We start from the raw sequence: 18,670 nt of genomic DNA, 5'->3' as shown, positions 1-18,670 counted from the left end.
GTAGTCTTAATAATTACCTACTTCTTCTTATTACCTAGCCTTTATAAGTTAGCTATAGAATTAGCTTGTAAAGGTTATCTAGCGCTATAGTTATTTATTGTCTTTTAAGGGACTCTGTACATAGCTGCAGCATGTTTTTTTAAGAGTTTTATGTCTTATTTAAAAGCTTAGAGCGTAAGCTGTATCTAACATTCTTTTAGCGCGTCTAAGTAGTGTTGTTAGAAATGCATTAGTGTAGAAAAAGTAGTTTAGTAAAGTCTTAGCAAAAGTAAGCAACTTAGGTGTGTAAGCAACTAGCCTGTGAAGTACGTTAAAGCGCGCTTTAAAGGTAGAAAACGCCTTTTTTATTTATTCTAAAAATTTAGAATCCTTATTACACCTTAGTCTTTTCTAGCTAGTAATAAAATAAGCTTATAAAAGCTTTATTATATTTTTTACACTCTTAAACTAAAACTAGTGTAATTTAACTAGATATTCTAGCTCTAGATTATTCTTTGCAATACTAGCTATGTGTCTCTATATTAACACTATGCGTGCGCGCTTACTTTAATAGTAATTAAATTAATATTAAGTCTATTTATAATAAAAGCTTACTATTATTTAAATATAAGTTTTTAGCTGTCTATAAAAATTTTAATCTTAAGTATGTGTTTAGTAAGGTAAATTTAATAAGTTTAAACAGTGCCTAAAAAGTCTCTTACACTTAGAGTAGCAAAAGTAGTATAAAGCGTTATTAAAGATAATTTAGTAGTTAATAAAAGTTAACTAGTAGTTTTTAGCTAGATTAGCTGCTTCAGCTATGCTTAGAATTAAGTAATTTAATTATTAATAGATATAACATAGTCCACAAGCGAATGTTCAACACAAGCGAGTGTTCCGCCCCACCACTAAAACGCAGCTAACCTACTACTAACCGCGATGCATTAACAACTATACAATTAATTATCTTTAAAAGAGGCTAGAATTAACCTAGCTATTTAAGCTCTTAATAAAGACATGTCTTTAACTAAAAGGCGCGCTACAGCACTCTACAATGTTAATTAAATAGCTCTCTGCTAACAACGCGCAGGGATAACTATGCAACGCAACTGTACAGCTAACAACAAGAAGCTTACAAAGCTAGAAGAGGAGGTAATTATTAAGCATATACTTAATCTAGATTCCTAAGGATTTGCGCCTACTCTAGGTGCTGTACAAGAGATGGCTAACAAGCTTCTTACTAAGCGCAGCGCTTTACTAGCAGGTATTAACTGGCCATCTAACTTTGTTACGTGTACGCTAGCAGTTAAAACCTACCTTAGCTAACTGTATAATTACTAATAAGTAAAATGCAAAGATTTAGTAATTATAAGTAAGTAGTTTAAGCTTATAGAGGCTACATAATTAAAGTACAGCATTATAGATTAGGACATGTATAATTTTAATAAAACAGGCTTTTAGATAGGGGTTATATTAAGCTAAATAGTTGTTACAGGCACAGATAGACATAATTAGCTAAAGGCTATACAGCTAGGCAACTATAAATAGGTAACAGTTATTGTAGGCATTAACGCAGATAGGTAAGTAATACCTCTGTATGCAATTTTTAAAGGCAAGCATTACCTATCTGCCTAGTATAAGGATAAGGATATACTAAAGGACTAGGCTATTAGTGTTAGCAACAATAGCTAGACAACTAATAAACATAGAATTACATAGCTAGAGCACTTTAATCTACATATAAAAAATTACTTAGTAGGCTTATAGCAGCTACTTATTTTTAATAGCTATAAAAGCTATTACTCTATTAAATTCCTAGAGCTCTGCAAGCAAAGGCGTATTATAGCGCTCTGTATGCTAGCACACGCGTTACATATTCTACAGCTACTTAACGTTGGCTGCTTTTTGCTGTTAAAGCGCGTGTACAGTACTAAGATTAGCTAGTTAATTTACTACTAGATTAACTATATTAACAAGCTAACCTTTCTACTAGCTTTTAAAGCAGCATTTAGTTGCTTAATTATAATAGATAAGATCTGCGCAGGCTTTAAAGCTATAGGACTAGTCCTATTTAACCTAAAGCTAGTGCTCTTAAAGCTTAATATATAGCTACCTAATTAGCTAGCTACTCTACTACTAAATACTACTTAGAAGGCTTAAACACCTAGTAATCTTTATAAAGTTAAGGCTTAGTTAACTCTACTATATAATTAGATTTAAAGGCATTAAAAATTTTTTGTTTTTGCTATGCTTAATCTAGTAAAGTAGCTAAGTAAGAGCGCTACTAAGATAGCTTATGTTGCTGTTCTACAGCGCAATTAAGCAGCTACCCTAAAGAGGGCCTATAAGGCAGCTATAAAGCATAAGTAGTGTAAAAAAAAGTAAATTTAAAAAAAAAAAACTCTAATAGGTTATTAAGGCTTTAAGTTAAGTACTTAGAAGCTTGCTAGTATAGCAGAAGGTAGCAAAATGCCTTAAAAGGAGTTAACTGCTAAAAGCAGCGCAGCGCGCGCACAGCGCTGCAAGCGCTGCAACAAGCCTAGGCATAACTCTTGTACATGCAAGGATATTAAATAATTCTATAGTAGTTTATTTTATATAGTATATTTTTATGTTGTTAAATTAATAGTCTTTAAAGTTAAATTTAGTGGTAGGGCAGAACACTTGCTTGTGTTGAACATTCGCTTGTGGACCATGTTACTGCTAAGAGATAACTTTAAATTAAGTAGAGGTATAGCTTTAAGTGCTACAGAAGTAGGTTTAGCTGTTAACATAGATTATTAATTAACTCTAAGAGGCTTAACTTAGCTAGAGCGTATTTGAATTCTAGAATTAAAGAGTAGTTAGTTAGACATTAGTAGTTACTTTTAATTCTAATAAGTTATTAGTAGTCTCTAGGTTTTTACTTTAGCACACTTTATATAACTTTTCTAAAGGCAATTCTAATTATAGGGGATAGGAAGTTCTAAACCTAAAGACTTTAGTTAATAGAAGGTCTTTAGTATTCTATCTATATAACTAAGTAGTTTAATGTAACAGTGTGTAAGAATTACAACCTAAACTAAATTAGACACTTTTTAGGCTTAGATATAGTTAAATAAATAATTACTATAATATTATAATAAAGCTGTTACTAGTAAAAGCAAGTTTTTAATATAATGTAACAGCGCAGGCAAGACAATAAGTCTAAATGCGGTAGGAATCCACTTAGAGGCCTATAGGTGTTAATGGAATTCCGAGGTCATTGAGTCCCCACGCACTCCCATATGCCTCTGAGTGGATTCCTACTGTAAAGATGGGATGGTAGGTAGCACGGATAGCACTGAGAGCAAGCTTTCGGAGAAAGATAGGAGTGTATTGTAAGAGAGACGAATCGCTGCCAAGCCTCGCTTGTCAGGATTCATGCTTATATACGAAGCACAGGTCAAGGGAGGCCATACTAGCCCGTTCTGGGACATCCGGCCTTACACCTACCGCATTCGGACCCATTTTCTTGCCTGCGCTGTTACAATATGCCTTATAGCTGTTTGCTAGAATTTACTTATAAATAATTTGTCTAGCTACCTACCCTATTGCAAATGCTAGACCCTTGCTAGGAATAGTTAGAGACTCTGCCTCTAGCACTAGCAGTAACTAGAAAAGAACTAGAGGTATAACAACTTAATTAGTACTGCATTCTATGTAAAAGTAAGCAGCATAAAGAATCCTACTACTGCTATAAAAAGCACCCCCTTTAAATTATAAAGACTAAGGAGTATCTATAGTAGACGTAGGTACAGCTAGTACTAGTCTATATTAGGGTTGCTACTTTTTAGTAATAGTAATTACTTAGTAATTACTAAGTACTAGTAATTACTATTACTATTACTAGAAGCGCCTAGTAATTTCTATAGTAATTACTATTACTAGAGGTACGTAGTAATTAATATTTCTATAAATAGATATTTTATAGAAAAAGATTTTAAGTAGTAAAAGTGATAATTATTATAATAGTATATAATAATTATTATGTCTCTAGTAATATATAAAGTTTTTTTTATTTAAAAAAAACTATATAAGTTAAAAAAAAATGTTAACGTACTTTATAGGCAAGTTGCTTACACACCTAAGTTGCTTACTTTTACTAAGACTCTACCCTAACAAACTCTATTATAGCCTATAACAACCCGCTCTAGCACTATATAGTACAGTACAGCCTAGAATATTATTTAGATACTACTTCTGCTTCTTACTTACACATTTGCGCGTTATGCCTAGTCTAATTGCACTGTCTGTAGCGCCTTTAGGATAGCTTACCTACTTTAGCTTACACTTGCTTCTTTGCCTTCTTCCTGTTACTACGCGCTTTAAACTCCTTTAAAGCTGTTAAGTGTAGAGTTTTCTAAATTATTAAAGTCTTTTTTACCTTAATTTGCTTTTTTTTATGCAATTTATGTTATATAGTAGCTTTATTAGCTGCTTAAAGCTTAGTAATTTTCTATTATACTAATACTAGCTTATACATAATTATTACTACCCCTTTTAAAACTTTTTTAAATGCTTTAACTATAAAAGTTAGTAAACTATTTATATGCTTTTAAATTTTTATTTTTATAAGTATTAATTATAACTTAAGTTCTAAAGTATTACTTAGGGTTTACAACTACTAGAGCTTATTATATATAAGTAGTAGTAGTAATAGAGTGTGCAACTTTACATTAAAGCCTATTATAACTTATTATAGGTTAAAAGGAACTAATCTAGCGCTTTAAAACCTTTTATAGATATTACTAAAAGTAATTATAGCATTATAGGCTACTTTAAAGCATAGTAAGAACTTTATTTTTATAATATAAGTAATCTAGTTATATATAAAGTTTTTAGCTTAGCACTTATACACTTTTATTAAAGAAGTAAAACAACTTATATTAAGTAGCTATAAAAAGTGTAATAAGTAAAAAGGTATATAAATAGTAATAATTTTATTATCCTTATAGTATTACTAAAAATAAAGTAAGTTATAGCTTTTATAGCTATTAATAACTAGTAAATAGTAGCTACTAACAGTACACTTTTTTATATACATGTTAAAGTGCTTTAACTAGTCTAGACTAAGCTAATTAGTAGTTTAGCTGCGCTTAGAGATTGTAATAACTTAATTTTAAAGTAGATTTTTTTTATACTAGTTTAAAAAGTAGTTGCTACTCTAGAAGATAATAAAAAGCAGAATAGCCTACTTTTTAGCATTAATGCCCTAGATAGCTGTTGTCTACTTCTAGTTACCTAGCTAGACTGCTTTTAGCTGTTCTTATTTCTCTAAACTTATAATAACTGCTCTAGTAGATATCTAGCCTATTATAAACTCTATCTTATTAAAGTTGTACATGTTGTTATTTTAGATGCTATACTTAGCTTTAATATTCTTTATAAGGTTAAACTAGCTTTAAATTACTATAAAATTCTTATAAAAAGCTTTTTTATAGTTATACTTACACTTAAACTTTACTTTAAGCTTTAAGTAACACTTAATAAACATATTAGGCTAGTTTATACTAATATAGCCTATATTATGCTTAGTGTGTAAAGAATTAGCTATATTAGCTATAGCTGCTAGCTAGGGGGGAAATTCTTGCGCATTTAGCTTAAGTATGTGCTAAATAATTACCTGCTTTTTATTATTATCTAGCTTTTATAAGTTAGCTATATAATTAGCTTAGAAAGGTTATTTAGTGCGTTAGTTACTTATTATCTTTTAAAAGACTCTATAGATAGCTGTAGTGTGTTGCTTAAAAAGTGTTATGTTTTATTTAAAAGCCTAGAGTATAAGCTGCATCTAACATTCTTTTAATATGTTTAAGTAGTGTTATTAAAAATGCATTAGTGTAAGAAAAGTAGTGTAGTAGAGTCTTAGCAAAAGTAAGTAACTTAGGTGTGTAAGCAACTTGCCTATAAAGTACGTTAACAAGTAATTACTAGAATTTAAATAACTATAATATATATAATAATAATAAATAATAACGCTATATAATACTATTTAACATATATATTTACTTTACTAATGTTATTCTACTTATTAATATTACTAAGTTTATTTATATTATAGTATAATTTTAGTTTAAGTAAAAAAATTAATATTAAAAAAATATATATTTTATACTATATTTAGTAAGTAGATTTTTTTATAATTGCTATTTCTATTCTTATAGTAAAAAGCAACTTTATTATAATTTTACTTTACCTAGTAGTTCTAAAGGAAAACAAAAACAAATAATAAATATAGAAGATAAAGAAGATTTAGAAGAGTTAGAAAATAAAAGTACTACTAGGAATAATAGTAGTTATATATAGTAAAACTATAAATAAAAACTATTTAGTTTATTTTATTTATTTAGTTTATTTTAGTTATATAATTTATTTAGTTATTTAGTTTATTTAAGTTATATAACGTACTTTACAGGCGAGTTGCTCACACACCTAAGTTACTTACTTTTACTAAGACCCTACTAAACTACTCTTCCTACACTAATGCATTCCCCACAACACTACTTAAACGCGCTAAAAGAATGTTAGATACAGCTTACGCTTTAAGCTTTTAAATAAGACATAAAACTCTTAAAGAAATGTGCTATAGCTATATATAAAGTCTTATAATAAATAATAAATAACTATAGCGCTAGATAACCTTTATAAGCTAATTCTACAGCTAAATTATAGAAGCTAGGCAATAAAAAAAAGCAGGTAATTATTAAGACTATACTTAAGCTATATGCGCAAGGAATTTCCCCTTAGATAGCATTTATAGCTAATATAGCTAATTCTTTACGCGCTAAGCGTAATCTAGGCTATATTTGCATAAACTAGCCTAGTATGTTTGTAAAGCGTTATTTAGAGCTTAAAGTAACATTTAAGCATAAGTACAACTATAAAAGAGCTCTTTATAAAAGTCCTAGGGTAATTTAGAGCAGGTTTAGCCTTATAAAGAATATTAAAGCTAAGTATAGCATCTAGGATAATAACATGTATAACTTTAGCAAGACAGAGTTTATAATTAGCTAAATATCTTTTAACTATACTTACGCTTAAAACTTTACTTTAAGCTTTAAATAATGCTTTATAAACGTACTAGGCTAGTTTATGTAAACATAGCCTAGATTATGCTTAGCGCGCAAAGAATTAGCTATATTAGCTATAAATGCTATTTAAGAGGAAATTCCTTGCGCATATAGCTTAAGTATAGTCTTAATAATTACCTGCTTCTTTTTATTACCTAGCCTTTATAATTTAGCTGTAGAATTAGCTTATAAAGGTTATTTAGCACTATAGTTATTTATTATCTTTTATAAGACTTTATATATAGCTATAGTACATTTCTTTAAGAGTTTTATGTTTTGTTTAAAAGCCTAGAGTGTAAGCTATATCTAACATTCTTTTAGCGCGTCTAAGTAGTGTTGTAGGGAATGCATTAGTGTAGAAAGGGTAGTTTAGTAGGGTCTTAGCAAAAGTAAGCAACTCAGGTGTGTGAGCAACTCGCCTGTGAAGTACGTTAGTTTATTTAAGTTATTTAGTTTATTTAAGTTATTTAGTTTATTTAAGTTATTTAGTTTATTTAAGTTATTTAGTTTAGTTAATTATTTAGCTTATTTAAGTTACTTAGTTTACTTAAGTTATTTAGTTTATTTATATTATTTAAATTATTTAGTTAGATTAGTTTATTTAGTGAAATTATTTTACTTAGTTTACTAAGTTTATCTAAATATAGTAGTCTAAGTAAAATAATAAAAATAAAGTTAGACGTGCTATGAATTTTAAATAGCTAATTAAGACTTATGTTAACGTATTCCACCACCAAACCCGCCAAACCACTGAACCCGACAAAATCTCTTGGCATTGCGAACACCACGTACAAGACGTGATGTCTAAACAACACAAGACTATACTAACTTAGCAAGAAGGCAGAATTATCCTTGCGCTCTAGGCCTACTGCTTATGCTAATTTAAACGCGTATAATAAGCTGTAGCAGCTTTTAACGTGCCTTATTAGCAGCTTGCTGCTTAGCTTAACAGAATTACGTTTTAACCTACTATATAACTAAATTACTAGAAACTTACTGCAACTAAAAAGTAAATAATTATATAATATATTCTTAACCTTAATTTATAAGGATTTGCGCCCTAGCTGTGCAAGGTGGTAGATATAGCAAACAGACTGTTAGCTGCGTGTAGTAGGACACTAGTAAAGACAAACTAGCCTACACAGTTTGTGTCTTATACAGAGGAGCTTAAGATAGCGTTTAATTAAGTAAAGGACTACTAGAGAATACTCTAAGAAAACCTAAAGTTAATTATAAAGTAGTTTAAGCTTATATAAAACATAATAACGTACTTTATAGGCAAGTTGCTCACACACCTGAGTCGCTTACTTTTGCTAAGACCCTACTAAACTACCCTTCCTACACTAATGCATTCCCTATAACACTACTTAGACGCGCTAAAAGAACGTTAGATACAGCTTACGCTCTAAGCTTTTAAATAAGACATAAAACTCTTAAAGAAATGTGCTATAGCTATGTGCAGAGTTCTATAAAAGATAATAAATAACTATAGCACTAGATAACCTTTACAAGCTAATTCTACAGCTAAATTATAAAGGCTAGGCAATAAAAAGAAGCAGGTAATTATTAAGACTATACTTAAGCTATATGCGCAAGGAATTTCCCCTTAAATAGCATTTATAGCTAATATAGCTAATTCTTTACGCGCTAAGCGTAATCTAGGCCATGTTCACATAAACTAGCCTAGTACGTTTGTGAAGCGTTATTTAAAGCTTAAAGTAAAGTTTTAAGCGTAAGTATAGTTAAGAAATATCTAGCTAATTATAAACCCTATCTTACTAAAGTTGTACGTGTTATTATTCTAGATGCTATACTTAGCTTTAATATTCTCTACAAGGCTAAACCTGCCCTAAATTACTCTAGGACTCTTGCAGAGGGCTCTCTTATAGTTGTACTTACGCTTAAACGTTACTTTAAGCTCTAAATAACACTTTATAAACGTACTAGGCTAGTTTATGCAAACATAGCCTAGATTACGCTTAGCGCGCAAAGAATTAGCTATATTAGCTATAAATGCTATCTAAGGGGAAATTCCTTGCGCATATAGCTTAAGTATAGTCTTAACAATTACTTACTTCTTTTTATTGCCTAGCCTCTATAATTTAGCTGTAGAATTAGCTTGTAAAGGTTGTCTAGCGCTATAGTTATGTATTGTTTTTTACAAGACTTTGCATATAGCTATAGTACATTTCTTTAAGAGTTTTATGTCTTATTTAAAAGCTTAAAGCGCAAGCTGTATCTAACATTCTTTTAGCGCGTCTAAGTAGTGTTGTAGGGAATGCATTAGTGTAGGAAGGGTGGTTTAGTGGGGTCTTGGCAAAAGTGAGCGACTTAGGTGTGTGAGCAACTCGCCTATGAAGTACGTTAGTAAAATATAGTGTTTATAATAATAATATCTACAACTTTAACAAGACTAGCTTCTAGATAGGCATAATTAGCACTATAAAAGTTATTATAAGTTTAGAAAGACATATAAGGCCTGTCCTTACACAGCTAGGCAACTAGAAATAGGTTACTATAATCTAGAGCATCTGCGCTGCTAGCTACACTACCCTGCTATTTATTATCTACAAAGGACGCGTCTACATCTCTGCCTAGTACAAAGAGATGTTAATACTGCATAATTAGAAGCTATTAGTTTCTAAAAATAGCTAGATAAATAACACACTTAGTCTTAAGTAGTTAAAGCACTTTAATAAGCATACAAAGACGCGTTAGGTAGGGGTATACAGGCTGCTTATACTAGATAGCTATAAGAGCTACTTAAACTAGGATTTTAAAAATTATTACTTTATACAAAAGATCCTTACGCTCTGTATGCCTGCGCATTTATTGCATATCCTCTAGCTACTTAATGTAGTGTGCTTCTTGCTGTTAAAGCTTAAGTACTCTTAGTGTGTATAAGACTTAGCACGCTAACGCGTGTAGCATGTTAACAAAGAACGCTTTTTTCTAGCCTTTAAAAACATGTTTTTAGACATTTTTATGTATAATAACTATAAAAAGGCCTTTAAGGCATCTAGACTAGTTTCTATTAATGTGCAGGTAGTCCTTAATTGTTTTAACGTGCAGCTGCGTACTCTACTACTAGGACCTCTACTAGAAACGCTATAGCAATTAAAGACCTTAAGCAATTTATATAAATTTAAATTATAATTAAAGCTTATACATAATTTCTTTGTATAATTACTAATAATAGCACAAGAAAGCTTTTTACAGCTTGTAAAAAAAGCTAAGGAGATGCTATATAGAAATATACTTATAAAGGCGCGTGTATAAGAGCTTAAAGAGTAATTAGTAGACATAACTAAGCGTAAGAGGCGTAAAAGAAAGCAGATCTAGCAAGGTGGCACAATAGAGTATAGGACTGCAGTAGCGCAGGTAGCTGCTAAGGCGTCTGTAGTAGCTTAGCAGTTAAAGAAGGCTTGTAGTGGTGGTAATTAAGAAAGAGCCTAACTAGCTCTGCAGCGCTGTGGGAACTGTGGGGAGACTGGGCACAACGCTTGTACGTGCAAAAAGGATAAAAAAGAAGCACTAGAATTAGATGTAGGCACGTTGTACATAGGTTCTTTATTTAGTTGTGAATAAAATTAGAGTTTTGTACGTGGTGTTCGCAATGCCAAGAGATTTTGTCGGGTTTGGTGGTTTGGCGGGTTCGGTGGTGGAATACGTTATACTTTTATACTATTTTTAGTAACTAGTAATTACTATATATACCTAGTAATAGTAATTACTATTACTAGAGCTAAAAGGTTGCATAGTAATTCCTATTACTATAGTAAACAGGAACCCTGTTTAGCAGCATAGAGTTTTTTTAAAAAAGCCCTCACTATAATTTACAGACTTATAGATAAAGAAAAACTAGTAGTAGATAAAATAGATGCACTACAGCAAGGAAAAGAAACTGTATAACATTATGCTACGCAATTCTACAAACAGTTAGCTATCTACAGATAGACAGATTAGAAGACCTTTTGTAAAATGTTCTATAAAGGGCTTAAATAAACTATAAAAATTAATTTACACATAATAAACATCTAGTAACTTTAGAAAAATTTATTAAATAAGTAGTAACTTATAATAATTAGTATAAAGAGTAAAAATGCACAAAGAGACTTAAAGGCGCACCTTAGAGGCCTAAATAAGCACTAAGAAAAAAAGAGACACTCTACTATAATAAAGAGCTAATAGATCTAAGTTATGTAAAACACATGCAGAGCATGCCTTAAAAGAAAAGACCTTATAAAAAGAGTAACAGGCTACTATTAATAAAGGAATAGAAGAAAAGGCTCTAGAATAAAGCATGCCTAAACTGTAGAAAAGTAGGCTACTTTTATTAGAAATGCCTAGACTCTAGAACCCTAGAGAATAAAAACTTAGAACTAGTAATAAAAGCTATAAGCATAAAAAGAGGTCTAATAGCAGATAAGATCTGTAATAAACTTAATAAAAAACTCTATTAAAAGTGTAAAACAAACTATAACCTAATAAATTACTCTATAAGTTATTAGAAAGTAGAAGTCTAGAATAGCTATAACACTAATTTAGCGCTAGAAAAAGCTGTAGTTTATAAGAGACTATACTAATTAACACAAGTTGCAAACTATGTATAAAAAGAAGAAAGATTTTTTTTAAGCAACCTATGTTAAAAACACTAGTAGAGAATCTTACATAATAATTTTAGACTAGTTAGTGCTAGAAGTGCAGAGCTAATTATAAACACTAGTACTGTAGAATACTATGCTAAGAAGTACCTATTAATAATAATGTAAAAACTTATAGAGTAATCTTAAACATTACTAGAGTACATTATAGTATCTTAAATAAAAAAGATTAACGTACCTAACAGGTTGGCCGGCCACACAGGTTGGCCGGCCACTTTTGCTAAGCCCCCACTAAACTCTACCTATCTACATAATGCCTTAACAACAACACTAGATTAAATCTTCTAAAGAACGTTAGATATAGCTTGCTCTTTAGGCTTTTAAATAAGACTTAAAACTCTCCTTGCAACGCGCTACAGCTATCTATAATGTCTCTTACACAACACTAAGCAATTAACGCGCTGGACAGCCTTTACAAGCAGAATGCTAGCCTAAATTAAGGAATCTAACTAAGCTTAAAAAAAAGGTAGTTGTTAAGTACATACTTAAGCTTATTACACGCAGATTTCCCCCTAGGCTTGCAGCTGTAGCTAATATAGCTAATTCCTTGCCTGCAGAGCGCAATCTAGGCTAGGTTAGCTTAAACTAGACTAGTATGTAGGTTAAGCACTGCCCTAAGTTTATAATAAAGTTTAATTATAAGTATAATTATAAAAGAGCGCTTTATAAGAATCTAGAAGTTATCTAGAGCTAGTTTTGCCTAGTAGCTAACATAAAAGCTAAGTACAGTATCTAGGATAAAGACAGGTATAACTTTAACAAGTTAGGCTTTATAATAGGCTAGATATTAACTAGAGCAGTTATTACAGCTTTAGAGAGACAAGGACAGCTAAAGGCAATATAGTAAGGTAATAAAAAGTAGACAACAGTTATCTAGGGCATTAACGCAATAAAGTAGGCTATAAGATTACAAAGCTTTAAGCAGCAAATAAGGCTGCTACATAACATAGATTGCATAAAAGAAAGCAGATTTAGGCAGAAAGGACCTTAATAGTTAAGGATAGGGCTTGTCTAACTGCTCTAAAGGAGTTTAGAGCGCGTAGTGATAAGAAGAAGCTAAAGACACAGGTGCGCGCTAAAAAAAGTAAGCTAAGTTAAAGGTAATACAAGCAGTGCAATTAGACTAGGCATAACTTACGTACATGTAAGCAAGTAGTAGAAGTAGACTCTAAATAATATCTTATGTTGTATTACTCTATACAGGGCTAAAGTGGGCTGTTTTGCGAGAGAATGGGGTGGTTTTAGTGGGGGCTTGGCAAAAGTGGCCGGCCAACCCGTGTGGCCGGCCAACCCGTTAGGTACGTTAATCGATTTTTTTCTAAAAAAAATTTAATAAAAGAAAGGCCTTAAGTAGCTGCTTACACTATTAAAGACACCTAATCTATGCTAGAAAAGATCTAAAACTCTACCCCTAGCACTAGTAGTAACCAAGAAAGAGCTAGAAACATAACAGCTTAACTAGTACTACATCCTGTGTAGAAGCAAGCAGCATAATAAGTCTTATTGCTAATAGAAGAAGCATCTACTCTAAATTATAAGAATAAAAGAGTACCTAAGGTAGACGTAGGTATAACTAGTACTAGTCTACATAAACCTAAAAGATTGTTTATTCTCTTAGTACCTGTGTACAGATAGGTACTGTATTAAGCATTAGCCTACTAAGCATTAGGCTAGATAGTAGCTAGAGACAATAGAAGCAAACAAAAGCAGAGATAATACCCTAAAAGAAGAACTTATAGAATGTAAAAGCTAAACTGCCTCTACTACAGCTTAGAACTAGACTATAAAAACCTCTAATAGACAAAATATAGAAAATGCAAAAACTAGATCTTCTACTACTTTTAGTAGAAAGCGCACTAAGCCAATAACTAACTCTTGCAGCACTACTAAGTAGAGGATTAACAATGCCTAGTAGATAACTACATAGTTAAAGGTTATTAGAAGCACAGACTTTAGACAGACTAGATAAAGGAACAGAAAACTACGATAAAAAGTATTAAAGTAGATAAAACTTTAGACTACAACATTATATACTATAATGTAAAGGCACTAGTAGCAGTTAGATAAGGAATTAGCTAAAGCCTTATAATAAAATTTACGCTAGAAGGATGTAAAAGAACAGCCTTAATTAACAGCAGGTGTATGTTTACTGCTGTAGACTCTTAATAAGACTACTATAACATACTATATAGAATAAACAAGTAGCCTTTTAAAGTTACTCTTATAGACGCATCTTTAATTAAATTTAAAAAGAATATATTTACTTAAAAACAACTAAGCTTAAACTTAAAACAAAGAATACTTATAATTAAAGATCCTTAAGTAAGGTAAGTACTAAGCTATACTAGGTTATAACTAGCTATATAAGCATAACTCTAAAATTAACTAGAAGAACATAACTATCTACACTTCTAAATAACACGCTACTATAACTTAGTTAGCAAGCTATAGGGACACCTGCTAAGTATATACATAAGTAAAGTAAGAAGCTAGCTAGTATTCTAGAAAATAGAAACTAAAAAGATTTCTATGCTAAGAACCTAAGGCTAAAGTAATTTAAATAATAAAAAAAGAACTAGAAAAAACTACGCTTAAAGAAATATTAAATAACTAAAAAATAAAATAGGCTAAAATGTGTTAAATAGTGTAATAACTAGAGCCTGTAATTTCTAACAAATACAGCAACTACTAGGACATGTTTAAAACCTCTAAAAACCTAGAAGAACTTCTACTATATTAGCTCTAGGATTACGCTATAAACGTAAAACTAAATTTATAACTAAAAACCTATAAACTAAGACCTTTTATAAAACTCTAGAAAAAGATGTTATAGGAATACATAGATAAGATGCAAGTAAGAGGCTATATTTAAAAAGGTAATAGCCTAATAGCATTAGCAGTAGTGTTTATAAAAAAGAAAAGAGGGAAAATTAGAGTCTACTAGGACTACTAAACTTTGAATAAGAACACTATTTATAACTAGTTCTTACTTCTTATTATATAAGATATTATAAATTAGCTTAAAGAAACTAAGCACTTTACTAAGTTTAATGTTTAAGATAGGTTTAATAAGATAAGAATTAAAAAAGGCTATTTATAAATAACTGCTTTTTAAACTTTTAGCGCCTTATATAAATTACTTATTATACTATTTAAACTAACTAACGCTCTTGCTACGTTTTAAAGAGTAATTAACACTGCACTTAACCTATACTTAGATATCTTTGTGTTAGTGTACCTAGATAATGTCTTTATCTACACTAAGCATAATAAACCTAACTATATAGAAAATGTAAAACTATTATTAGACTAATTACAGAAATACAGACTCTACCTATAACTTTTAAAATGCAAATTTAATGTACAGGAAATAGAGTACTTTAAATTTATTATTAAGAGAAAAGAGGTAAAAATAGATCTTATAAAAGTAGAAAAAGTAAAAGAATAGCTAGCACTTATAAATACTAAAGAAGTTAAAGGATTTTCTAGCTTAATAAAATATATGTAATAAATAATAAAAGACTATTTAAAAACTACACTTCTACTTACTAACGCTACTATAAAGAAGGCAGGACTTAAAGGCAACTTTATTTAGACCCTCTAGATAGACAGAGCCTTTTAGAAGCTTAAAATAATTATAACTAGTAAGCTAGTAGTATAAATGTATAATCTACGTCTTAAAACTAAGCTACACATAGATTCATTGCTAAGAGCTAAAGAAGCAGTGTTCCTCTAAAAGCAGAGAAATAGGCAATAGCACCTAGTAGCTTATTACTTAGCAAAGTTCTCTTCTTTAGAACAAAACTATAGTATTCTAGACAAAAAACTTAAGGCTATAGTAAACATGCTAAGAGCATAGAAAACTAAATTATAAAAGATAAGACAACACTTTGTTGTCTTTATAGACTATGCTAACCTAGTTACTTTCTTAACAACAAAGAAACTATTGCTAATACATATATAATAGGCTATAGAATTAGCTTAGTTTAACTTTGTAATAAAACACGTTATAGGCACTAATAATTAGTAAGTAGACGCTCTAAGCTAACACGCTAATTACTTTAAAAAACTAAAAAAATTTATGTTATTTAAAAAAATAAGAGACTAGTTTATAATAAACTATTCTTAAAAGAATTAATTACGTCCCTTACTATAGCAGAATAGAGATAGAAAAACCTTGTTAAAGAGTATTACAAGGCTTCTATATTTAGACACCTAGTAGGAATTAGAACGCTCTAGAAAAAGATTAAGGCTATAATTTTTTAGAATGTCCTAAGACTAAAGTAATTATGCATAGAAATTCTTTAAGAATGTAACATCTGTAATAAAAACAACTCTAGATAACATAAAACGTATAGTTGCCTATAATTAATTAAAGCCTCTAAACAACTCTAAACTATAATAATAATAGATTTTATTACTAAATTACTCTTATTATGTAAACTTAGAACAGAAAGGCTCTGTAATATTATAGCAGTTACTTTAAATAGAATAATAAAATTCCTATATACTTAGCTTACTAAGAAAAGTATAACTACTAGAGAATTTCTATATAAGCTAAAATAAAAAATATTTTTAATTTATAGTTATCTATAAATTATTATCTCTAATAGAGATAAGTTATTTATAAGCAAGTTTTAAAAAGCTGCTATAAGACACCTAGAGGTAGAACATAGACTATCTACTGCATATTACCCGCAAACAGACAGTTAGACTAAAAGAGTTAATGCTAAAATAAAAAAATACCTAAAGAAATACATATTATATAATTAGATAAACTAGGCAGAATAGCTTTTTATAGCATAATTAGTAATTAATATTGTAGAATTTGCTATAATAAAAGAAACGCCTTATAAGGCTAATTTTAGCTATTACCTCTACTACACGCTCTACAGAACGCAACTAACAGACCTACTAGAAACTACTACCTGCCTCTTCTAGCTGCTAGAACTATATTCAAGGTTAGCAATTAAAGCTAGAGCTAGCTAAGAAGAAATAGAATAAAATATAAACAAGGCTTAACAAGAAAATTCTAAGATTTAGCCTAAAGATTATGTATACCTTAAGACTAAAAATCTCTGCACCCCTAGACTATCTTAAAAGCTTATAGAAAAGCGCATTAGCCTATACAAAGTATTACAGACGTAACAGGATAACTATAGACTTAAGCTGCTAAAAGAAATACACATATATTCTTAGTTCTACGTTTTAAAGCTTAAGAAAGTACTAAAAGAAATACCTCTTTTTATAATAAAGTAAAGAGATATTAAAGCTAAATATACAGTTAAATAAATAATTAATGCCTAAAAGAAAAAGAAGTTCTTAGTAAAAAAAAAAACAGCTTACTAGTAAGAATATATAGAAACTTATTAAAAACTTAATAAACGCTCCCTAACTTCTTTAAGACTATTAGGCGTCTCTTCTAACTAGAACTAGCCTAAAGAAAGTTCCTTAGACTAGAAAACACCATTATTAGTAGCAAAAAAAGCCGCCATACTATTAGATAGCTGTAATGTAGGAAGTTTACAACTTTGTAACATAGGCTAAGAAGAAGGAACATTATAAGCTTCTACCTTAAGTACTTTAATCTTATCTAGCAATAAAAAGTCTTCTTTTAAATATTTTACTTTTTAATTTTTTAAGAGATTAAGTTGCTTCTAGAACTAAGCCTTCTAGGCATAAATAGACTATAACTTCTCTAAGTTCTTAGCATTACACTTTACTATGCGCTCTACCTCTTCCTCTATTAGGACTTTCTTCTGCTTCTGTTAAACTTAAGCGTCCTTTATTTCTAGAAAAAGCTGCTTCTGCTTCTTCTCTAAGTAATTTTAAGCTATATCTAAAACAAAAGTGTTGTAATAGCTCTCTTTTTAAACACATTCTACACACTTGTCTAATAACAAGGTTAAGACATAGAAAGACTTTAATGTTGCGTTTTGCTAAAAGGTTAACCTTCTAGCTAGCACAGCAGAAGGATATATATAGACGGATAGCTGTACGCGACATAAAGACTATAGAGTTGCATTTTTATATAACAGAGGGGATTAAGACAAGCAGCAGCATGTAAACAGCGCGCACAGGCAGACTAACAAGAAGACTAGTAAGGCATAGTTAAAAAAGATAGACATCTGCAAAGCATTTATAGAAAAGTACTTACTAGATAAAAGAAAATTCTAACACTTACAATAGTATAAGCAAAACAGTAAGAACGCTAATAGAGAGAAGAGCCTGCATGTTATAACCTATAATTAGACTATAAGCTACCTACTATAGAAGCCCTACTGTTTAGACAAGCTAGGCTAGAATTTTTTAGTTATTCTAGCTATAAGGTCACGTAACTTAACAGACAAGGAATAGACAGAGTTGTTAGACTAGTGCATAGCTAAGTGTGTTATCTACTAAGCACATAACATTTAAGCGTAATAAGCGTAAATGCGTGCATAAGAGTACGTAAACGCTTACTGCGCTTAACAACGCCTAACTCTAAAGAACTCTATATATATAGTTTAGATCTTAACTATTAGAGGAAAGTTGTAATTAAAGTTTAGTTTATCTTAGTTTATTACTACATAAACTAAATAACATTACTACTTTATAATAAAAGTAACACTAATTATATATCTTACACTATATATACCTCTATCTTGTTCCCTTCTAGGAACTGTTTAACCTAAGCACCTTATACACCTAAGCACCTTATACTGCTGTTAACAGGCAAACTACAGTTAGCTACACCTCTCTATCCTAGTAACCACACCTCGGCGGCTTGTACATCCGTCGCAGACTAAGTTCTCTCTCCTCTCGAGCATCTCACCTACCCTCCAGGCCTAGAGCACTCCGGACACGATTTCTCTAAAGTGAAGATTGTAACAATAGCTAGGACAGTAGACTAAGTATAGAAGGTGTAATTAAAGTTTAGTTTATCTATTATATAGA

The 18,670-nt window shown here is 30.4% G+C and overlaps 1 protein-coding gene across 1 annotated transcript; it reads left to right on the top strand.

Annotated features, from left to right (window-relative positions):
- Nucleotides 1-9,998: 9,998 nt before the first annotated feature.
- BDR25DRAFT_176427 (uncharacterized protein) lies at nt 9,999-10,151 on the top strand (the record flags this gene model as incomplete). The annotated part of the gene is made up of 1 exon (XM_033684173.1): nt 9,999-10,151. A coding segment is annotated over one exon (153 nt), but the record flags the coding sequence as incomplete, so codon positions are not given.
- Nucleotides 10,152-18,670: the final 8,519 nt, after the last annotated feature.

The sequence above is a fragment of the Lindgomyces ingoldianus genome (assembly GCF_010093535.1).
Source record: "Lindgomyces ingoldianus strain ATCC 200398 unplaced genomic scaffold BDR25scaffold_5, whole genome shotgun sequence".
Classification (NCBI taxonomy): domain Eukaryota; kingdom Fungi; phylum Ascomycota; class Dothideomycetes; order Pleosporales; family Lindgomycetaceae; genus Lindgomyces; species Lindgomyces ingoldianus.
The sequence above is the reverse complement of the archived record's forward strand: the minus strand, read 5'-3'. Positions and strand labels throughout refer to the sequence as shown.